This window comes from Phocoena sinus, chromosome 14, assembly GCF_008692025.1.
Source record: "Phocoena sinus isolate mPhoSin1 chromosome 14, mPhoSin1.pri, whole genome shotgun sequence".
Taxonomy (NCBI): domain Eukaryota; kingdom Metazoa; phylum Chordata; class Mammalia; order Artiodactyla; family Phocoenidae; genus Phocoena; species Phocoena sinus.
In genome coordinates, this window is record NC_045776.1 from 23,946,384 (window position 1) to 23,963,947 (window position 17,564).

At 48.7% G+C, this 17,564-nt stretch overlaps 1 protein-coding gene across 1 annotated transcript in view; it reads left to right on the plus strand.

The window, feature by feature from the left end:
• MYO5B (myosin VB) overlaps positions 1-17,564 on the plus strand; it is a 382,234-nt gene that overhangs the window by 314,059 nt on the left and 50,611 nt on the right. The window contains exons 18-21 of the mRNA XM_032603558.1: positions 2,479-2,590; positions 8,407-8,618; positions 10,587-10,743; positions 12,636-12,875. Coding sequence (XP_032459449.1) covers positions 2,479-2,590; positions 8,407-8,618; positions 10,587-10,743; positions 12,636-12,875 — 721 coding nt within the window. The remainder of the gene's footprint in view (positions 1-2,478; positions 2,591-8,406; positions 8,619-10,586; positions 10,744-12,635; positions 12,876-17,564) is intronic.

A 17,564-nucleotide genomic window follows, 5' to 3' on the forward strand; every position in this document is an offset into this window, starting at 1 on the left:
GGACACTTTTCATTCTCTTGGATTCTTGCCCAGATCCATCTTGCCCCACGTGGAAGTATCAGTAAACAGAATGGTCTATGTTTAAAACTTGGGGGCTGGTGCAGAAAGACCTGGAAAAAATTCAACAGCGTTTGCATGTATTAAAAACAAAATGGGGCTTCCCTGGTGGCGCAGTGGATGAGAGTCCGCCTGCCGATGCAGGGGACACGGGTTCGTGCCCGGGTCCGGGAGGATCCCACATGCCGCAGAGCGGCTGGGCCCGTACCAAAAAAAGAAACAAAACAAAATGAATGTCTGATTTGCAGCTTATCCATCCAGCTCTCTGTTCCTGGGCCGCCAGTATTAGGTCGGTCAGAGCTTCGGAGTTTTCTTGACATTTACTGTGCCTGATTGAAATCATTGAAGCAACGTTTAGCTGGGCAAATAATAAGTGTTTCCATTTTTAAAGCCTCCTGGTAGAGATTTCCAGTAATTAGGTGGGTTTGGCTCACAGTCCCAAAGGGCACAGAGCAGCAGAAACGCTACCTGGGCCCGATCCCAGCACCCTCTGCCCCCCCCTGCTGAAGGGGGGAACCCACACATTGTGAGCCTGTGGAGCAGGGCCATGCGCACACCTGGTCAGCTCCGAGCAGAACAGATGCTGTCATTCCCCTGTAACCTTGCATTTGTGACAGACAGAACCCATTGAAAAGGTAAAGGGCATGGAAACAAAGTATATTAGTGGATGTCACGGTCTGGGGGGAGGGGAGAACAGGGAGTGACTGATACTAGGTGTCGGGTTTTATTCGGGGGTGATGGAAATGTTCTGGAATTCAACATTGGGGATAGTTGCACGACTTCGTGAAGGTACTAAAAAGCTATTGAATTGTATACTTTTTAAAAAGTACATCTTTACAGTATGTGTGTTATATCTCAAGCTGTTATTTAAAAAAAGGTAAGGCATAAGCCATTTTATGTAGAGAAAAAAAAAGATGGAAAAAAAAGCCATTTTGTTATTTGCACCTTCTCTGAGACCCATGGCTGTGTTAGAAGTCTTCCACCAAACCAGGCGAGTGTCTTCAAAGGCGTGGAGAGGCTCTGAGCTCAGTCTGTTTTCCTTCTCGTCCCAGGGAGTGGAGATGGGTCGCCTGGGAGGGAGGGGGAACCCAAGGACCACACTGGCATGCGACTGTGGAGGGCAAGGGGAGCAGCTCGCAGGGGCCCCTGATATTCCACAGTACTCATTTCTTTGGATAAAATTTCTAAAGGATCCCTTTTAAAAGCGAATGTGCTCCAGGAGAAGGGATGCAATCCGTTTATTCTGCATTAATACTTTAGAATGAGGGAGATCGAGTAACTGGACAGTCACTCAGCAAGGCCACAGGTGATGGTAAATGGTAACACATGATCTCAAGGCAGCACCTACATGATTTCCAAATGGGCACCGTGGACAGCATGTGGACCTGAAGACAGTGTGCGTGTAGCATCTCCTGATGCCTCCGAAGGGGTGAGCATCTCTTGATGCCTCTGAGGACTCGGAAGGAGTGGGGACAGATGGGCCGAATTCACCTTCAGAGGGACGTAGGCTGCAAGTTCAAAGTCTCCGTAGTGCAGGGCTGTGCTGCAACAGAACATGAGTTCCACGCAAAGGCTGTGAGCGTCCCCTGAAAACTGAGATGAGAAGCGAGGAGAACATGAGCGTCCGTGTGAACTGAGGTCGCTATCAGGAGAAAGGGTCAGAGCCCGCCTGGAAAATGACGTCTTTGGTCATTGAAAAGACTGCATTTGTTTTAAGTAGAGATCTCCTCAGAGGCCAAGGGAGAAACTCAAGGCTCTCTTAAAGATTTCCTTCCAGAATGTACCAGAATGGCACTTACTTAAAAGGTAGTGAAATTATAAGTGCTCTTTATTTTATGTGCATTGATGGACATTTTCTTACAGTGGGCCTACATTACTCTAATAAACAGCAGGGGTGGTAAGTCTACTTGCAGGAGAAAAACGGCTCCTTCTAAACTATACCAACATGTATGAACAGTGTATCTCCAGGGGTTAGAATATGGCCTCTCTTTATTTGCTAACGTATGCTTTCCTGCATTAGAAAGTTTTCAATGAGCTATATTAGTTTTAGTTTTATAAGAAGAAAAATCAAGCTGCATTCCAGGTAAGGCTCCCCCATTCCAGCAGCAATGGAGTGGAGCTCCACGTTTTGGGGCAGAAACCTCCTGTGAGTGGTTGTGCCTCTGGTCAGCCCTCCCAGGGGAGCCTCCAGTGCTTCCTTTTTCTTTCAGTCTTCCAGCCATGATTCTATAACTTAACTACACACTGAAATTCTCAGAAGGCATCAAGGGAGAACAGAATGCCCCGGAACATGTTTTGCTGCTCTGAGAAGGGCTTTGTGCCAGGCATATTGACCCCATGGGGCGCTGTCTGAGATCACCCACGGCCCTTGTGTGGCCGAGAGGCAGGACGTGTCCCCTGATGCACCGGTTTTCCCTCTAGGTGGGCCTACCATGACTTCTACAACCGGTATCGGGTGCTGGTCAAGAAGAAAGAGCTCGCCAACACAGACAAAAAGGCCATCTGCAAGTCTGTGCTGGAGAGCCTCATTAAGGTGAGCTGGGCACGGCCCGACTGCTGGGCTCCAGGGGAGGCTCAGCCGCGGTGCCCTGGGATTAGGGGGTTGGGGGAGGTGTTAACTGCCTTTTGGGTCTTCATCCCTCGTATTGAAACTGTTCCTGAGATATTAATCTATTTGCCTGTGTCAGCAACTGTAAAGGAGAAGCCCCTTCACCTGCCTGGAGAACTTTCTAGCCTTTCCCACATCACAGCTCACATAGAAAATGAAATTGTTTATACAGCACGCTGGCTACAAGCTGCTGGCCGGGATCTCTGGCTTCCCCGAAGCCTGGGGCTCCACAGCTCAGCCTGCCGGCACCAGTGCACCCACCCGGGGGCTCTGATCTGGAGCCCGGGCACAGCCTGGGAGCTAGCGGAGGGGAAAAGAGCTGTGCTTCTGGTAGCTTCCTCACTGCAGAGCCGGCCTCAGGCCCACCCCCAGATGCTTGTTTTAAATCAGGCAGTGGATTTCATTTTATTTGAAACAATCTGAACTCAACAGCTGACACTTGGGACTGGAGAACTATAGCAGAGCTCTTGGGGGCCTGTAGTGAGGGACAGACCCTTGAGTATTTCTTAGTTCCAGAGTATCCAGGGATTACAGCAGAGTACGGTACTTAATGGTCTCAATAAAGGGCTAGATTATATCAAAAACCCTTCCTTTAAGAAGGTAAGAAATTACATCTAAATTTTTTAATTTCTAAGTATTGTTTTGCTAGGAAAATCTGTTCATCTGGAGTATAGCTCATTGCCAGATGATCAGCTTTTAAGGTCCTATGTTATTTTGTGAAAGTGACACAGTCACCCTCAGCGTTGTCTTAGCAGCTCAAGTCTGTAGCTGTAGACAGTACAAAGTGCTGTGCTAAATATTCCACAGAGAGTAAGAGGATGACAATCTCGTTAATTGAAGGTTGCAGTTGGTTCTCTGGACTCTGGTTAATTGAGGTTTTTGCTGTGGTGTATCTGTCAGTGTTCACATTTCAACGTGTCCTCTTTCAACGGGTGAGAAAAATGTGTTCAAGGTCAGCTGATTCTGGTTGACGTGGAGCGTCGGGAGTCTTCCTTCTCTACTGGTACCAGGAGGCTCTTCGTGTAACCAAGGCTCACAAGTAGCCTACTCTGCCATGGGGCTGCCTTCTCCTTTCTCCAGACTGTAGTTCCACACTTCCTCTGCCTTCCCTGGATTTCTCCAAGCTTCCAGCAGAACTGCTGCTTCCCAAACAGAGGGTACTCTGGAGGGGGCCCAGGTCCGACTGGCTGACTCAGCTTCCCGCACTCTGCTCCCCTCCAGCTGGCAGGACCGAGTGCCACTGCCCTGTCCTGCTCTTGATACGCTCAGGCCGCTGGCTTGTTAATGCCCAGCTTCCATGCCGACTCTGCCCTCCCGGTTTCCTCAATCCAGCACTCTCTGAGCCCATACCATGCTGTCCTGTGCTCCAGATGTGTCTCCTTTCTTTCAGAGGATGGTCTTTATATTGACACTCTCCCCTAGTTATGAGTACTGAGCCTGACACACAGAAGTAACCCACCAAACATTTGTGGAATGAGTGAACAAGTGAATTCCCTAAAGCATGTGAATACGTGCTGTTTCCTCCGCCTGAAGTGCTTTTTCCCTCTTTTACCTGTCCGGCCAGGTTTTACTTTCCCTCTAGATTGAGCTCTAAAATGCCTTCTGGTCTTTGAAGCCTGTTCCTAGCCTCCCAGTCGGAGTTAGTCACTGGCTAACACTTCTCAACTTCTGTCTTCCATTTTTGCGTTTCTTCCCTTGTATTGTAGTTAAGGGCTTCTTTTTCATTTCACCAGACTCTGAACAACTAAATGGCAAGGGCCCCGCTGTCATTTGTTCCTAGCACAATAACTGGTCATCACAGGAGCTCTGATGTGAGCTCTTTTGCTCTTTGTGCAAGTGGCTGCATGGGTGACATGAGCCTGTCCTGATGAAACCTGCCACCAGTGGCTCACGGTTATTAAGCACTTACTAGGAGTCAAGACTCTTTTCTCACTGCTTCACACACTTCGTTCGTCTCATCCTAATATTTCCTTATGAGAAACATACAGCATGATGCCCATTTCACAGCTGAGGAAAACTGAGGCACAGGCAGCTGATATAAAAATTGCCCAAGGCTACTCAGGAGCCCCCACAGTCTAAACCACATCACCCGCTGAGTCTGACTGATTAATTAATGTCACTGTATAATTACCCTTCCTAGAGATGGAATAAGGATCAGTGCTTTAAGGCTTCCCTAGAGACCTTCTATTTCCTTTTTTTGTTTGTTTTTTCCCTCTTTTGGGAACCACATCTTCTGGTCACCAATGCTAAGTGACTTGGGGACTTCAAGCAACTGAGACTTGGCAAAGCCACACGTTAGCCTAAAATGGCACATGCCAGCTCCCTGCCCTCTCCAGGAACGTGATTAGTACATTTTATTTTATTTTATTTATTTATTTTAACATCTTTATTGGAGGATAATTGCTTTACAATGGTGTGTTAGTTTCTGCTTTATAACAAAGTGAATCAGTTATACATATACACATGTTCCCATATCTCTTCCCTCTTGCGTCTCCCTCCCTGCCACCCTCCCTATCCCACCCCTCTAGGTGGTCACAAAGCACCGAGCTGATCTCCCTGTGCCATGCGGCTGCTTCCCACTAGCTATCTATTCTACGTTTGGTAGTATATATATGTCCATGCCACTCTCTCACTTTGTCACAGCCTACCCTTCCCCCTCCCCACATCCTCAAGTCCATTCTCTAGTAGGTCTGCATCTCCATTCCCGTCTTACCCCTAGGTTCTTCATGATTTTTTTTGTTTTTTCTTAGATTCCATATATATGTGTTAGCATATGGTATTTGTCTTTCTCTTTCTGACTTACTTCACTCTGTATGACAGACTCTAGGTCCATCCACCTCACAACAAATAACTCAATTTCGTTTCTTTTGATGGCTGAGTAATATTCCATTGTATATATGTGCCACATCTTCTTTATCCATTCATCTGATGATGGACACTTAGGTTGTTTCCATCTCCTGGCTATTGTAAATAGAGCTGCAGTGAACATTTTGGTACATGACTCTTTTTGCATCATGGTTTTCTCAGGGTATATGCCCAGTAGTGGGATTGCTAGGTCGTATGGTAGTGCTATTTGTAGTTTTTTAAGGAACCTCCATACTGTTCTCCATAGTGGCTGTATCAATTCACATTCCCACCAGCACTGCAAGAGTGTTCCCTTTTCTCCACACCCTCTCCAGCATTTATTGTTTCTAGATTTTTTGAAGATGGCCATTCTGACTGATGTGAGATGATACCTCATTGTAGTTTTGATTTGCATTTCTCTAATGATTAATGATGTTGAGCATTCTTTCATGTGTTTGTTGGCAATCTGTATATCTTCCTTGGAGAAATGTCTATTTAGGTCTTCTGCCCATTTTTGGAGTAGGTTGTTTTTTTGTTGTTATTGAGCTGCATGAGCTGCTTGTAAATTTTGGAGATTAATCCTTTGTGAGTTGCTTCATTTGCAAATATTTTCTCCCATTCTGAGGGTTGTCTTTCATCTTGTTTATGGTTTCCTTTGCTGTGCAAAAGCTTTTAAGTTTCATTAAGTCCTATTTGTTTATTTTTGTTTTTATTTCCATTTCTCTAGGAGGTGGGTCAACAAGGATCTTGCGGTGATTTATGTCATAGTACATTTTAGAGCAGAGTGATTAGGAGAGAAGCAGTGACGAAGGCGAAGGCGGCCTGTAGGCCAGGCAGTAGGCGCTCACCAGCCACATCCATTGGCCGGCAGCCATGGGGCAGGGGCTGCCTCATGAGGTTGCTCACGCGTGATAGTCTCATCCTGCAAGGATTGTAGGAATACCTCCATCTTTAGCCTGAATTTTTTTTTCTTTAACTCCTCAAATGTTTATTGAGTTCTTCCTATGTACTAACCTGGAGTGGTCAGTGTGAGGGTTATTGAAAGAGTGTACTAGGTGGGCCCTGCCCTCCAGGACAGATGGTCATCTAGTGTGGTTATAGACATCACTGGCCATCATGCAAACCTGAACCTTCATCCTGACAGTGAAGGAGCATATTAACAAGCATCTCCTGAGACCCAGAGAGCATGAGGAAATATGTACGTGAGGAGTATGAGAAGGAGATGGTATTACAGAAGCGGCGTGGTGTAGTAAGAGACCTCTGACCTGGGAGTCCTGGGTCTCGGGTTCTATTCCTTGATATTTTCAGTGAGACCTTTGGCAAGTCACCTCAACATTCTAGGCATCTGTAAAAATAAAAGCACTGGCTTGGGGTAGATTGCTAAGATTCCTTTCTACTCCCTCAGTCTCTGATTACTGGAGAAGGGTTCTCAAAAGATAACCTCTGCTTGGTATGTGAAGAGTATAGCCAGTTCTAGGGGTTACAGAAAGCAGGCCTGGGGTAGAAGTTCTCAAGACACCTGGGGGAAGGGGAGTGTAGCCATCAGGGCAGTGGTGATGGCTGTAGCAGGCAGGACCTTCAGAGAGATCCTCGTTTGTAAAAATTGTGGCTCTGTGAACCAGACTGCCCTTTCCCTGGTGCTTTTTTTCCAGCATAGGAAACGGAGCCTGTGTTCTGTGGTTCCTGAGATGCAGCAGGCACCTCCCAGGCCCTAGCTCTGCTGAAAGCCCAGTAGCCAGGCTTGTCCCCCGACTGAGGGCTGAGCCACCCACCTTTTGCTTCTGGAGCCCTGCTCACTGAAGAGGAGTCTCCCCAGCAGGGCAGTGATACAGGCAAGGCCTCGGCCGCCTCAGAGCTTCTCCGTCCAGCCCAGCCCCTGTTCCTCCCGGCGTGAGCTGAGGGCCCTGAGCAGATGCGGGGATGAGAACCAGGGCCTCGCAGCTCGCTCCTCCCAGCTTCACCGGCAGCCCGACCGTGGAGGGGACAGTCAGTGACAGTCTAGCCAGATGCTGTGTCCCAGCTCAGCCACGGCTCAGGCAGCCTGGCTTTCCTGTGCGTGGAGCCAGGTTCCTGTTAGCCGTCCAGGGCTTGGCCGTGAAGAGTGGTGACTCAGCGTTATTTCAGAGCTATTTGTCAACGTGAAGTGTATTCTCGTGTGTGTGTTTTCCTTAGACCTTGGCTCATTATCTCCTCCTTATGGTCTGCATGCCAAGGGAGCAACATTAGATGAAGGTTATTTACAAAGAGTGCTCAGTTATCGTGAGTTACCTATCGAATATAGTAGCCCAGGCTCATCCGCATACACATGGCTGGGTCATCTTCCCTTATCCACCAGGGTGAGCGCAGGGAGGGGCAGTTAACTTCAACCTGAATAGATGTAATTAAAGATAGTAATTATATGTCTGAAAAAACCTCACAACATAGTTAGAAACCAAATAAAATGTATTTGGGGGTTATTTGCAATATATTCGTAATTTCCCACACCTGCCTCCTTTCACTTCGTTCAGGCCTTTGCTTAAACATCACCTCCATAGAAATGCCTTCCTCGATTAGCCTATTTCAACATCTCCATCCCATCCTCCAGCCCTCAGTTTATTGTCTCCGTAATCTTCAGCACTGCCTGAAATGTACTGTCTCCTTGTTTGCTTGTCCGGCTGCCCTCACGGCGATGTCAGTTGCTGGCGGGCAGGGATCTTTTTCACTGCTGCATTCGGTGTCTGACCAGTAGTAGGGACAGGCTCGGGGTCCGTTAACACACTAAGTCTCTGCATGTGTGTAAGGAGCAGGGGCATGTGACACCTGGCAAGGGAATTGTGCGTCAGAGGACCTGGGCTGGTAGGGTGCTTTCCCTTACTGCTCACGGATGGTGAACCAGCTCCCCTCCCTGCCTTGTAAAGGATCCTGACAAGTTCCAGTTTGGCCGCACCAAGATCTTCTTCCGGGCAGGCCAGGTGGCCTACCTGGAGAAGCTTCGGGCTGACAAGTTCCGGGCAGCCACCATCACGATCCAGAAAACCGTCCGGGGCTGGCTGCAGAAGGTGAAATACCGCAGGTTGAAGGCAGCTACCTTAACTCTGCAGAGGTACTGCCGAGGACACCTGGCCCGCAGGTGAGCTGAGCCGGGGCACATCTAAGGTAGCAGATTGGCGGTGAGGGTGGAGGGGCAGGGGGCTGGGACCAGCTCCGAGCTGGCTGGCCTCTCTCAGCCCCGGTAGTTCGAGTGGTTCCTGCTGGGCCCTGTCCGCCTCCGGCTTTCCCCCAGCAGCTGGGCCTCTCTCTCTCCTGCCCTTCTCACCTGAGCATGTAGGTCTAGTTCCCAGGTCTCTTGCCTCCCCCAGTCTGTCCCTGTCCTAGGCTAGCACTGGCTGGTTTTCCCACAAAACCTCCATTTGCCCTCTGCTTAAACTCTTAAGTAAAACAATCTTCTTTTAGAAAAAGAGACAATTTCAGCCTTTCTGTCACAGTCAACATACACTCAGCTTTGTGATTTACACCACCAATTTCAAAATCCCTTGGGAGTTTGGTAATAGGGCTGGCAAGACCCGGGGAGGTCCCTTCTATGAGTTGTTGCACTCAGCACAGAGAGGGCGAGACTTGTCTGACCACAAGCAGCTACCTAGGGGCAGAGCCTGAAGCCAGTCGGCTGCCCTGACCCAGCCCAACACCATGTAGAAGAAGCGACTTGACTTTAAACGTCCCCTCCTCAGTGATGTCATTGGGTTGATGAAACGCTAAAGCGGTATAAGCATCTCCGGAGAGCAGAGGGATGGGCGTGGAGGACACCCCTGCCACCAGACCAATCCCCGGACCTTTACACAGGTCATCAGATTTTGGACCCAGCCCTAGTTCAAAATCAGTGACCTCTGCAGATCCGGATTTCCTCGGAGAAATGACAGTCATTGCCAGGAAGCCTTGCATTTGGAAGCCAAAGTTTCACAAGTGGCTGCTCGGGCATCTCTGCTTGAATATATAAAGCAAGCCCAGAGCAGGCACCCTTTGTACCATAAAGTTAGACGATTACTCCAGCTCCCCCTCCTGCCCTTGCTGTTAGCTGTTTATCCGAGCAGAACTGGAGATGATGAGCGCCATTGATTTACCTGTGAAGAGCTGAGAGATGGTCTCTGGAACAAAAGCTGCGGAAATGAGAAGGTTGTCAGTGGTATCAACACTAAGTCATCATCCACAGTCAGGGCATCACTGAGCACGCTGGTGCCGGGGGCTCTGACTTGGGCAGCAAGCTGGCCTGCACTCTCCCTGCAGGGTGTTTGTATTCTAGAGAGACTGCTCAGGGAGAGCTGGACCAGGTTTCGGACTCATTTCAGCAGGTAGAGCAGGGCTGAGTGGGTCACCTCCCACTCTGGAGCTGCGCTAGATGATTTCCAAGGTCCTTTCTAGCTTTTAATATTCTGACTCTCTAGTTGAGCGTTTGCTATGAGCCTGATACCAAACAAAGCCCTGAAGGAGGGTAAAAAGTGTTGGACTGACTTTATGTCTGTCTTGAGGGGTGAGATGGAGAATGCGGAAATGAAACAGAGGAAAGTAGATGCCCATGTGCAGGGTATCCCCAGCAGAATGGGCTGGGAAATGAGAAAACAAAGAGGGGTCGCTGCAGGTCTGAGAAGGTTTTATTCATTTGGCAAATACTTAACCATGTGCCACTGTGCCAGGCCCTGTACTGGATGTAGGGGTACAAGGATGCTTGAGACATGGTTCCTTACCTCTCCACACCCGATGAGATCCAGGGACCAGACAGGGGTGTGAACATGTGATGTTGTTGAGGACTGCCCAGCTTGCAGGAGGGGCTTGCGGGTGGGGGAGTGGACAGATGAGGATCAGAGTTGATCAGACTTAGACTGAATTGTAAATATGTGGAAAGACGTTTTGCGCAAGACGGAGGAAGCCAATTCTGCTGTTCTGAGCTGAGCCTCAAGTCCCCAAGGCCTTGCTACAGTCGGTAACGGTGATGAGAGTTGGCTTGCCCTTGTGGTGTCCAGGCAGGGCCGGGGGGGAGGGGCTCGCATTCAAGAGTGACCCAGAGGCCTCCGTCAGTCTGGCCCACCACTCTCTCCCTCCCCAGGCTGGCCGAGCATCTGCGGAGGACCCGGGCGGCCGTGGTGCTCCAGAAGCAGTACCGCATGCGGAGGGCTCACCAGGCCTACCAGAGGGTCCGCAGGGCCACCGTCGTCATCCAGGCCTTCGCTCGGGGCATGTTTGTACGGAGAATCTACCACCAGGTGTGTAGCCACCCTGAGGGACTCAGGCTGTAAACTCAGAACTAAGCAGCAACAAATGGGTTGGCACCAACATAAATGTTTCTTGGGCGCTTCTAACTTTTATCTAAGTAATTTCGCAAGTCTGCTCTCACTGAATCCTAACCAAAGTCTCATGAGGTATAGTGTCTCAAAAGTTCTCCAGAGAGACAGAACCGATAGGAGATGCGTGTATCTCTGTCTGTGTGTGTGTGTGTGTGTGTGTGTGTGTGTGTGTGTGTGTTTATTTATTATGAGGAAGTGGCTCGTGCAGTCATGGAGGCGGAGCAGTCCCCCCATCTGCTGTCTACAAGCTGGAGACCCAGGAAAGTCAGGAGTGTAATTCAGCCCGAGTCTGAAGGCCTGAGGACAAGGGAGCTGGTGGTACACATCCAGTCTGAGGGCAGGAGAAGATGAGACGAAATGTCCCAGCTCAACAGTGAGGCAGGAAGAAGGCGAATTCCTCCTTCCTCCACCTTTTGTTCTATTTAGTCCCACCGTGGATGGCATGATGCCCACTACACAGGGGAGGGCAGTCCTCTTCACTGAGCCCACCGGCTCAAATACTTCTCTCTCTGGAAACATCCTCTCAGACACACCCAGAAACAGTCTTTAACCTGAGCATCCCGTGGCCAGTCAAGTTGACACATATTAAGTATCACAGGTAGGAAGGGTGCGTATCATTGTACCCCTTCAGCAGCGGTGAGATGCTCGGAGCAGCTGACTCACCTGCCCAAGGGCACTCGGTCAGCCCATGGCAGAGCCTGGTGACCTATCTGGGGCTCACACAGACTTGAGAGAAGGGGGCAGTATTGGGAGTCGTCAGGCTATAGCTCCTCCATCTAACTGATTAGCAAGCTGAAGCCCAGTGAGGTGAGGTCAGGAGAAGGACCCTGACCTCCTCCCTGCCGGGCCATTATCCAATGAAGCTGAAAGACCCAGTTAGGTAGCCCCAAGTCAGGACACACCCCATCCACCAGATCACCCCCGCATAACTGAAGCTCAATGCTAAGATGAAAGATGGGTTGGAACGAAATGTCTAAAATGGTCTTTTGTTTTCCTAAAATGAACATCTACCTCTTGTATGATCAGAGAAGGTGTGATTTTTCTCAGTAATAAAACTATAAAGTGTTACATTGATAATGAAAAAGCAAACGTGGTTAGACACCAGATGGAGCACCCCCGGGCCCGTGGGAAAAGCTTCTGTGAATATTCCTGGGAGATTGGTGACATCTGTGTGGTGTCACCATGGATGGGACAGGTGGCATTTCGGAGGCACTAGGGTTTGAACCCAGCTCATCTCAGAGCTGTGCTACTGGGCATGTTAGTCTTTCAACATGTTTATTTATTCATTCCACAAATATTTATTTGCAGGGCATTAGAGTGAGAACACTGATGATGCTTTAATTTTCTGAGTGGTTTTTTAACTGGATAGGAAAAAAACACAAACAGTGAATTGCAAGCCAAGTTTGTAATTGTAAGCCATTTAACCCACTCAGCAATCTCACTCGACAGTGTCACTTCATCTCTCCCGCTCACCGTCACCAGGAGGGGATCCACATCTGTTGAACGGGGGGCTTATCAGCTGGATAATGTTTAAGCCCCTCCAGCTTTGAGGCTTTTAGACTGTGGTTTCCTAACCAATAAAAAGTTAAAAAACAAAACAAAAAACTAGAGAGTTTGACAGCTCATTTCCTGTAGGTACACAGGCTGCCAACTTAGTTACAAGTTGTTCATAAAATAAATGGCCACCAGAGCCCTAAGCCATAGGGAGGCTGTCTCTCGCTGACCTTGGCTCTCTCCCCAGAGCAGTACATGAGCCCCTTGCTCCCGTCCTGCAGTGCAAACCCACCAGGTGTGTGCTTGTCCCCTGCCAGGTCCTCAGGGAGCACAAGGCCACCATCATCCAGAAGCACGTGCGGAGCTGGCTGGCTCGCAGGTGCTTCCAGCGGCTTCGGGGCGCGGCCATTGTCATCCAGTGCGGCTTCCGGAGGCTCAAGGCCAAGCGGGAGCTGAAGGCCCTCAAGATTGAGGCCCGCTCAGCAGAGCACCTAAAACGCCTCAACGTGGGCATGGAGAACAAGGTGGTCCAGCTGCAGCGGAAGATCGACGACCAGGTTGGTGTCTTGAGCTCCCACCCAGGGGGTGGGGCTGTGGGGAGACTCCACGGGCATGTTTGAGAGAGACCCATGGCTTCCCCAGGGAGCTCTCATTTGATCCCCACAAGACTTCGTGAGGCCATTTTACAGACACGCAAATTGTGGATCGGGGGCATCAAGCACTTGGCCAAGGTCACAGAATTAGAAAGTGCCAGAACCAGCACTCCAGCCCAGGTCTTCTGATCCCACGGCCATAACGAGGGTGATGCTGGTGTTTTTAACCCCAAATGTCACTAAAGTGTCGGTCCTTTCCTGTGTCGTGGCTTAAGATGGGTTTCCAGAGTTGAAAGCAGGCTCACTGGTACCTTGCTCGTGTAGGGTATTAATGGCCTCAGGACCAGGCTCTTGCAATGCCCTGGAGGGTTTCAGGTGCCTCCTGAGAAAGGAAAGAAGAAGATGGAGCAAAGGAAGGGGGGAAACATGCTGAAGGCGTGTGGTATGTGATGTGGAGGAAGACGGTTGGAGTTGGGCCACCAGGCAGGGCTTTGGCAGTCACTGGTTTTATTGTACCTATTCTATGCTAGGCACTTTTTTAAGCTTCTCATGATCCCAATAGGGCAAGAAAATAAATGAGCCATTTTACACCTAAACCAGCTGCCCTAAACAGGAGTCCAAAAGTGGTTAAATGTTCCTGCCTTTCTGTTCTTGCAAAAGACGGCTTCTGGAGAAGAAATTGTGGCCCTGGGTGTCTGTCTCTATGTGAGTTCTACAGGTGTCTTCTTTGGCTTGGCTCCCTAGTGGGGAAGCAAGACAGAAAGCTCAGTGCAGCGTGGAGGACACTCAATACATACCCGGCCCTGGTTGGCCCACAGTGATAGGTCAGGTCAGGGAGGAAGACATATCTACCCAGAGCATCAGGAGTGGATAGGAAAAGGTCTGTACTCTGGGATCAGCCATTTGGAAAACACAATCACAAGGAGGACCTAGGGTTGTATTATTATTATCATTGCCATTATTATTATTATTATTATTATTATTATGGCTGTTGATGACTGGCCAGGAAAGACATTGTGCCAATTAACCTTCTGAGCAAGGTATAGTCAGAGGGACGAGCAGATTTCGTTGGCACTGCTGCACCCTGCCAGGAGCCCCATGTACTGCCCTGCCGCCTCGGCCCTGGGTTCCAGCCATAGGGCCCTGCGTTGGCATTGCTGATTTCTCAAGTTGACTTGAGAGGTTAAGAATAAATCTGGTATTTTATACTCCATGTGCTGGAACATCAAAGAGAAGCAGATTTAAAAGGCCTATTTTTAAAGAGCTTTTTGCCTTCAGCTTCCTGCTTGGCAAACATCTGTGAGTAGTGGCAGGTGTTACCCTGTGTGCAGAGGGTAAGGAGAAGAGGCAGGAGGGGGTGGGTTAGATCTTGCTTTCTTGTGTCCCTCTCCATGTTGCCCGACTGTGTGCTAGGCGCTGTTCTCATGCGTCAACTCATATGATCCTTACCACAACCCTATGAGATTTAACATTATTCCCATTTTAAACAGGCACAGAGAGGTTAAGTAGCCCGCAAGGCCACACAGCTAGTAAGTAGCATGGCTAGGATTGAAACTTGGCAGTTTGGTTCCAAAGAATGTTCTGTTGCCTCCAACCAAATTTTAGGATATCTGCATATTACGGGATTCTTCAGACATGTGAGAATTCCTCAGAACAAGGAAGACCCTTAGCTTTGTTTGGGGTTCATTCTCATAGACAACGTCGTCCTTGGACAGTGGGGTGTGTGACCCAGTGTCAAAGAACATGTGTGGTGCTGTGTCACGAGAGGAGCCAGCAGCATAATCCGTGGCACCAGGACTTGTTTTATTGCAGTCTCTTAGCAGGCAGGGCTAGCCTTTGTAAATGAATGGGTTTCTGTTCTTTCTTTATGGCTGGAGGCAACTCAGGCAGCTGCTCCCCTGACACACAGGGTTCTTAGCCAGGAGGAAAGGATACACGTGTGCCAGGAACAACATAGGTGAAGGCATCCCAGAGTATTTGTCAGAGCAGCATGAGGTGTAGCGGTCAAAGTCCCAGCTGGATGGAGGTTTGAGTTCTGTCTCAGTTATACTTGCAACCAGAGCTGACAGGTTGGGGTTATGGCCGAATCTCTGATTAGGCCTTAAGTTCCTCGGAGACAATTGGCCTAAGATCTCTAACTTCTAGCTCAAAAATTCACTGATGCCATGAAGTGGCTAATAAAGTGGTTCCCAACTCCAGACTGCAATGAAGAATCACGAGGGGGAGGTTTTTTTAAAAAGTACCCCCACTGCCAAGAAGTCAGCAAAGGAGGAAACTGAAAGATAAAACCAGGGTAAGGTTAGTGCCCAAAATTCATGTTTAAGGTTTTGTGCACCCAACTGAAGAGACAAGATGCAAAATTAGCACGAAGCTCCCAAGCAAACAGAAAGAAGGGAACAGGATCCCTTGAGAGCTGTTGAAAGAGTTTAGGAGGGTTTGGAGCTGTCCATGGTGCTGAGACAGGTTTCCTGAGGGTTTTCAGAGTCTGTGATATAATAAACCAGATCCTTCACAGTATCCTTCAGCAGTAAGTTCAGTGACAGTTCCGGGATGATTTCTTGCAGTGTTCCTGGTGTAGGCCTGTGGTGTGACATTTTTCAGCCAAAATGATGTAACCTATGAACTTGGCTCTCTATCAATCTGGCTTTATTCAAGCCCAGCGTGGAGAGTGAGGCCAGTTGAGCTAACAATATTTTTACAATGAGGGTCAAGTTCCTTAGACCTTTATGAGTATAAGGCTATATTTAAATATATTTTATTTGATATATGAAAATATGATGCAAATGTATGTATTCAGTCAGTAACCTATTTATTTATTCGTTTATTTATTCATTTATTTATTTATTTTACAACATATTAAGATTCTTTTTTTTCCTATTTTAAAAAAATTTTTATTGAAGTGTAGTTGATTTACAATGTTGTGTTAGTTTCAGATATACAGCAGAGTGGATAAGTTATACATGCACACATATCCACTCTTTTTTAGATTCTCTTCCCACATAGGTCATTACAGAGTATCGAGTAGAGATCCCTGTGCTACACAGTAGTTCTTATTAGTTTTCTGTTTTATATACAGTAGTGTGTATGTGTCAATCCCAATCTCCCAATTTCTCCTTCCCCTCTTTCCCCCCTGGTAAACATAAGTTTGTTTTCTACGTCTGTGACTCTATTTCTAAGACAAATATCATATGATATCACTTACATGTGGAAACTTAAAAAAAAAAAGGGACAGATGAACTTATTTACAAGTCAGTAACCTTTTCAATCAGTTTGATTCAGTGTACTTAGTACACACTCGGTAAGCATTAGTTAATATTTTCTTTTTCACCCATGTACATTTGAAATATCGTATGTGACAAGTCACAGTTTTATGTCCTTCTGTGCCTCAGTTTTCTCAACTGTGAAATTGAGATATTACTCAGCCTTACTACATAGGATTTTTGTGACTAGAGAATGAGTTAATAGATGTGAATCCTGTAGCACAGTGCCCTTGAGCAGTGGTGCAGAGTAAGCATCGTCTCGGGATGTCTGGGGAGCTCGAGGAGAACAGGGGTCCATATGGAAATCCCCAGCCCGCTGCTGTTAGGAAAAGGCCCTCGCTGGAGCACAGAGCTGGCCGGGTCTCGAGTCACACTGACAAAGGCAGCTCCAGGGAGCCTGGCCTGCCATCACAGGGAGGGTTTCCGGGGTCTATGAGGGGCAAGTGCCCCTCACCACTCCCTGTGCCAGGCTTGGCTGCACGGCCATGGGTTCCATGGCATGAGGATGAGGCAGGAAACTGCTGGGCCCTTCTGGGGTCCTCCTTTCTAAAACCATGCCTCCGGAACAGGAATTGTGCAGCTGTTAGGAATCTCCCAGCCACACCCCAGGCGGCCGGCAAAGAGTTCGTAGCATCTCTCCCAGGGGGTCCCTAGAGAACTGAATGATGAAGAAGCTGCCCTTTATCAGGCACTAACTGTGCCCCTGGTGCCGGGCCCCAGGGAAGCCCTTAATCCCCCTGAGCCTTGATAAAACCCTGTGAGGAAGGAGTTACAGTTATCTGTCTTTTACACATGAGGAAGCCAGGCACAGGGAGGTGGAATGACCTGACCACACGTTCGCAGCTGATCAGGATAGAGCTGCGGTCTGAGCACAGGTCTGTCTGGGTCCAGTCTCTTAACTCCCCAACTTCCCAGAGCCTCGCCTCAGCGTGTGTGTCAATGAAAGCAAAGAGCTGGCCTCCTAGACATGTTATCTTTGCATGAGGTTCCTGGGGTGTCATCACTGCCCATAGCAGGATGTCACCATCACGTTGTGTGCCTCTCCACACCTGCTCCGTCCTCCTTCCCACGTTCCCGGGGATCTGACCCAGGCTGCAGCACCTGGAGGAACCTCGCTTCCCGCCCAGAGCAGAACAAAGTCAAGGTGGCTAGTCCAACACGTGTTCCCTCCCTGAACCCCACCCGCCTTGTGCAGAGACTCTTCAAGCTTCCTGGGAGACCCAGACCTGGGTGGGCAGTGCAGATGGCACTGGGGTTTTTAAACAGATGCTACCTAATTGGATTTCTTATTTGTGATTACTTAGAGCAAGGCTGACTGCCAGACCAGACATAAGGGCATGTCAGGTAATAACTGGGAGGTTTCCACAGACTGTGGGAGGATCTTTTTGTGCTG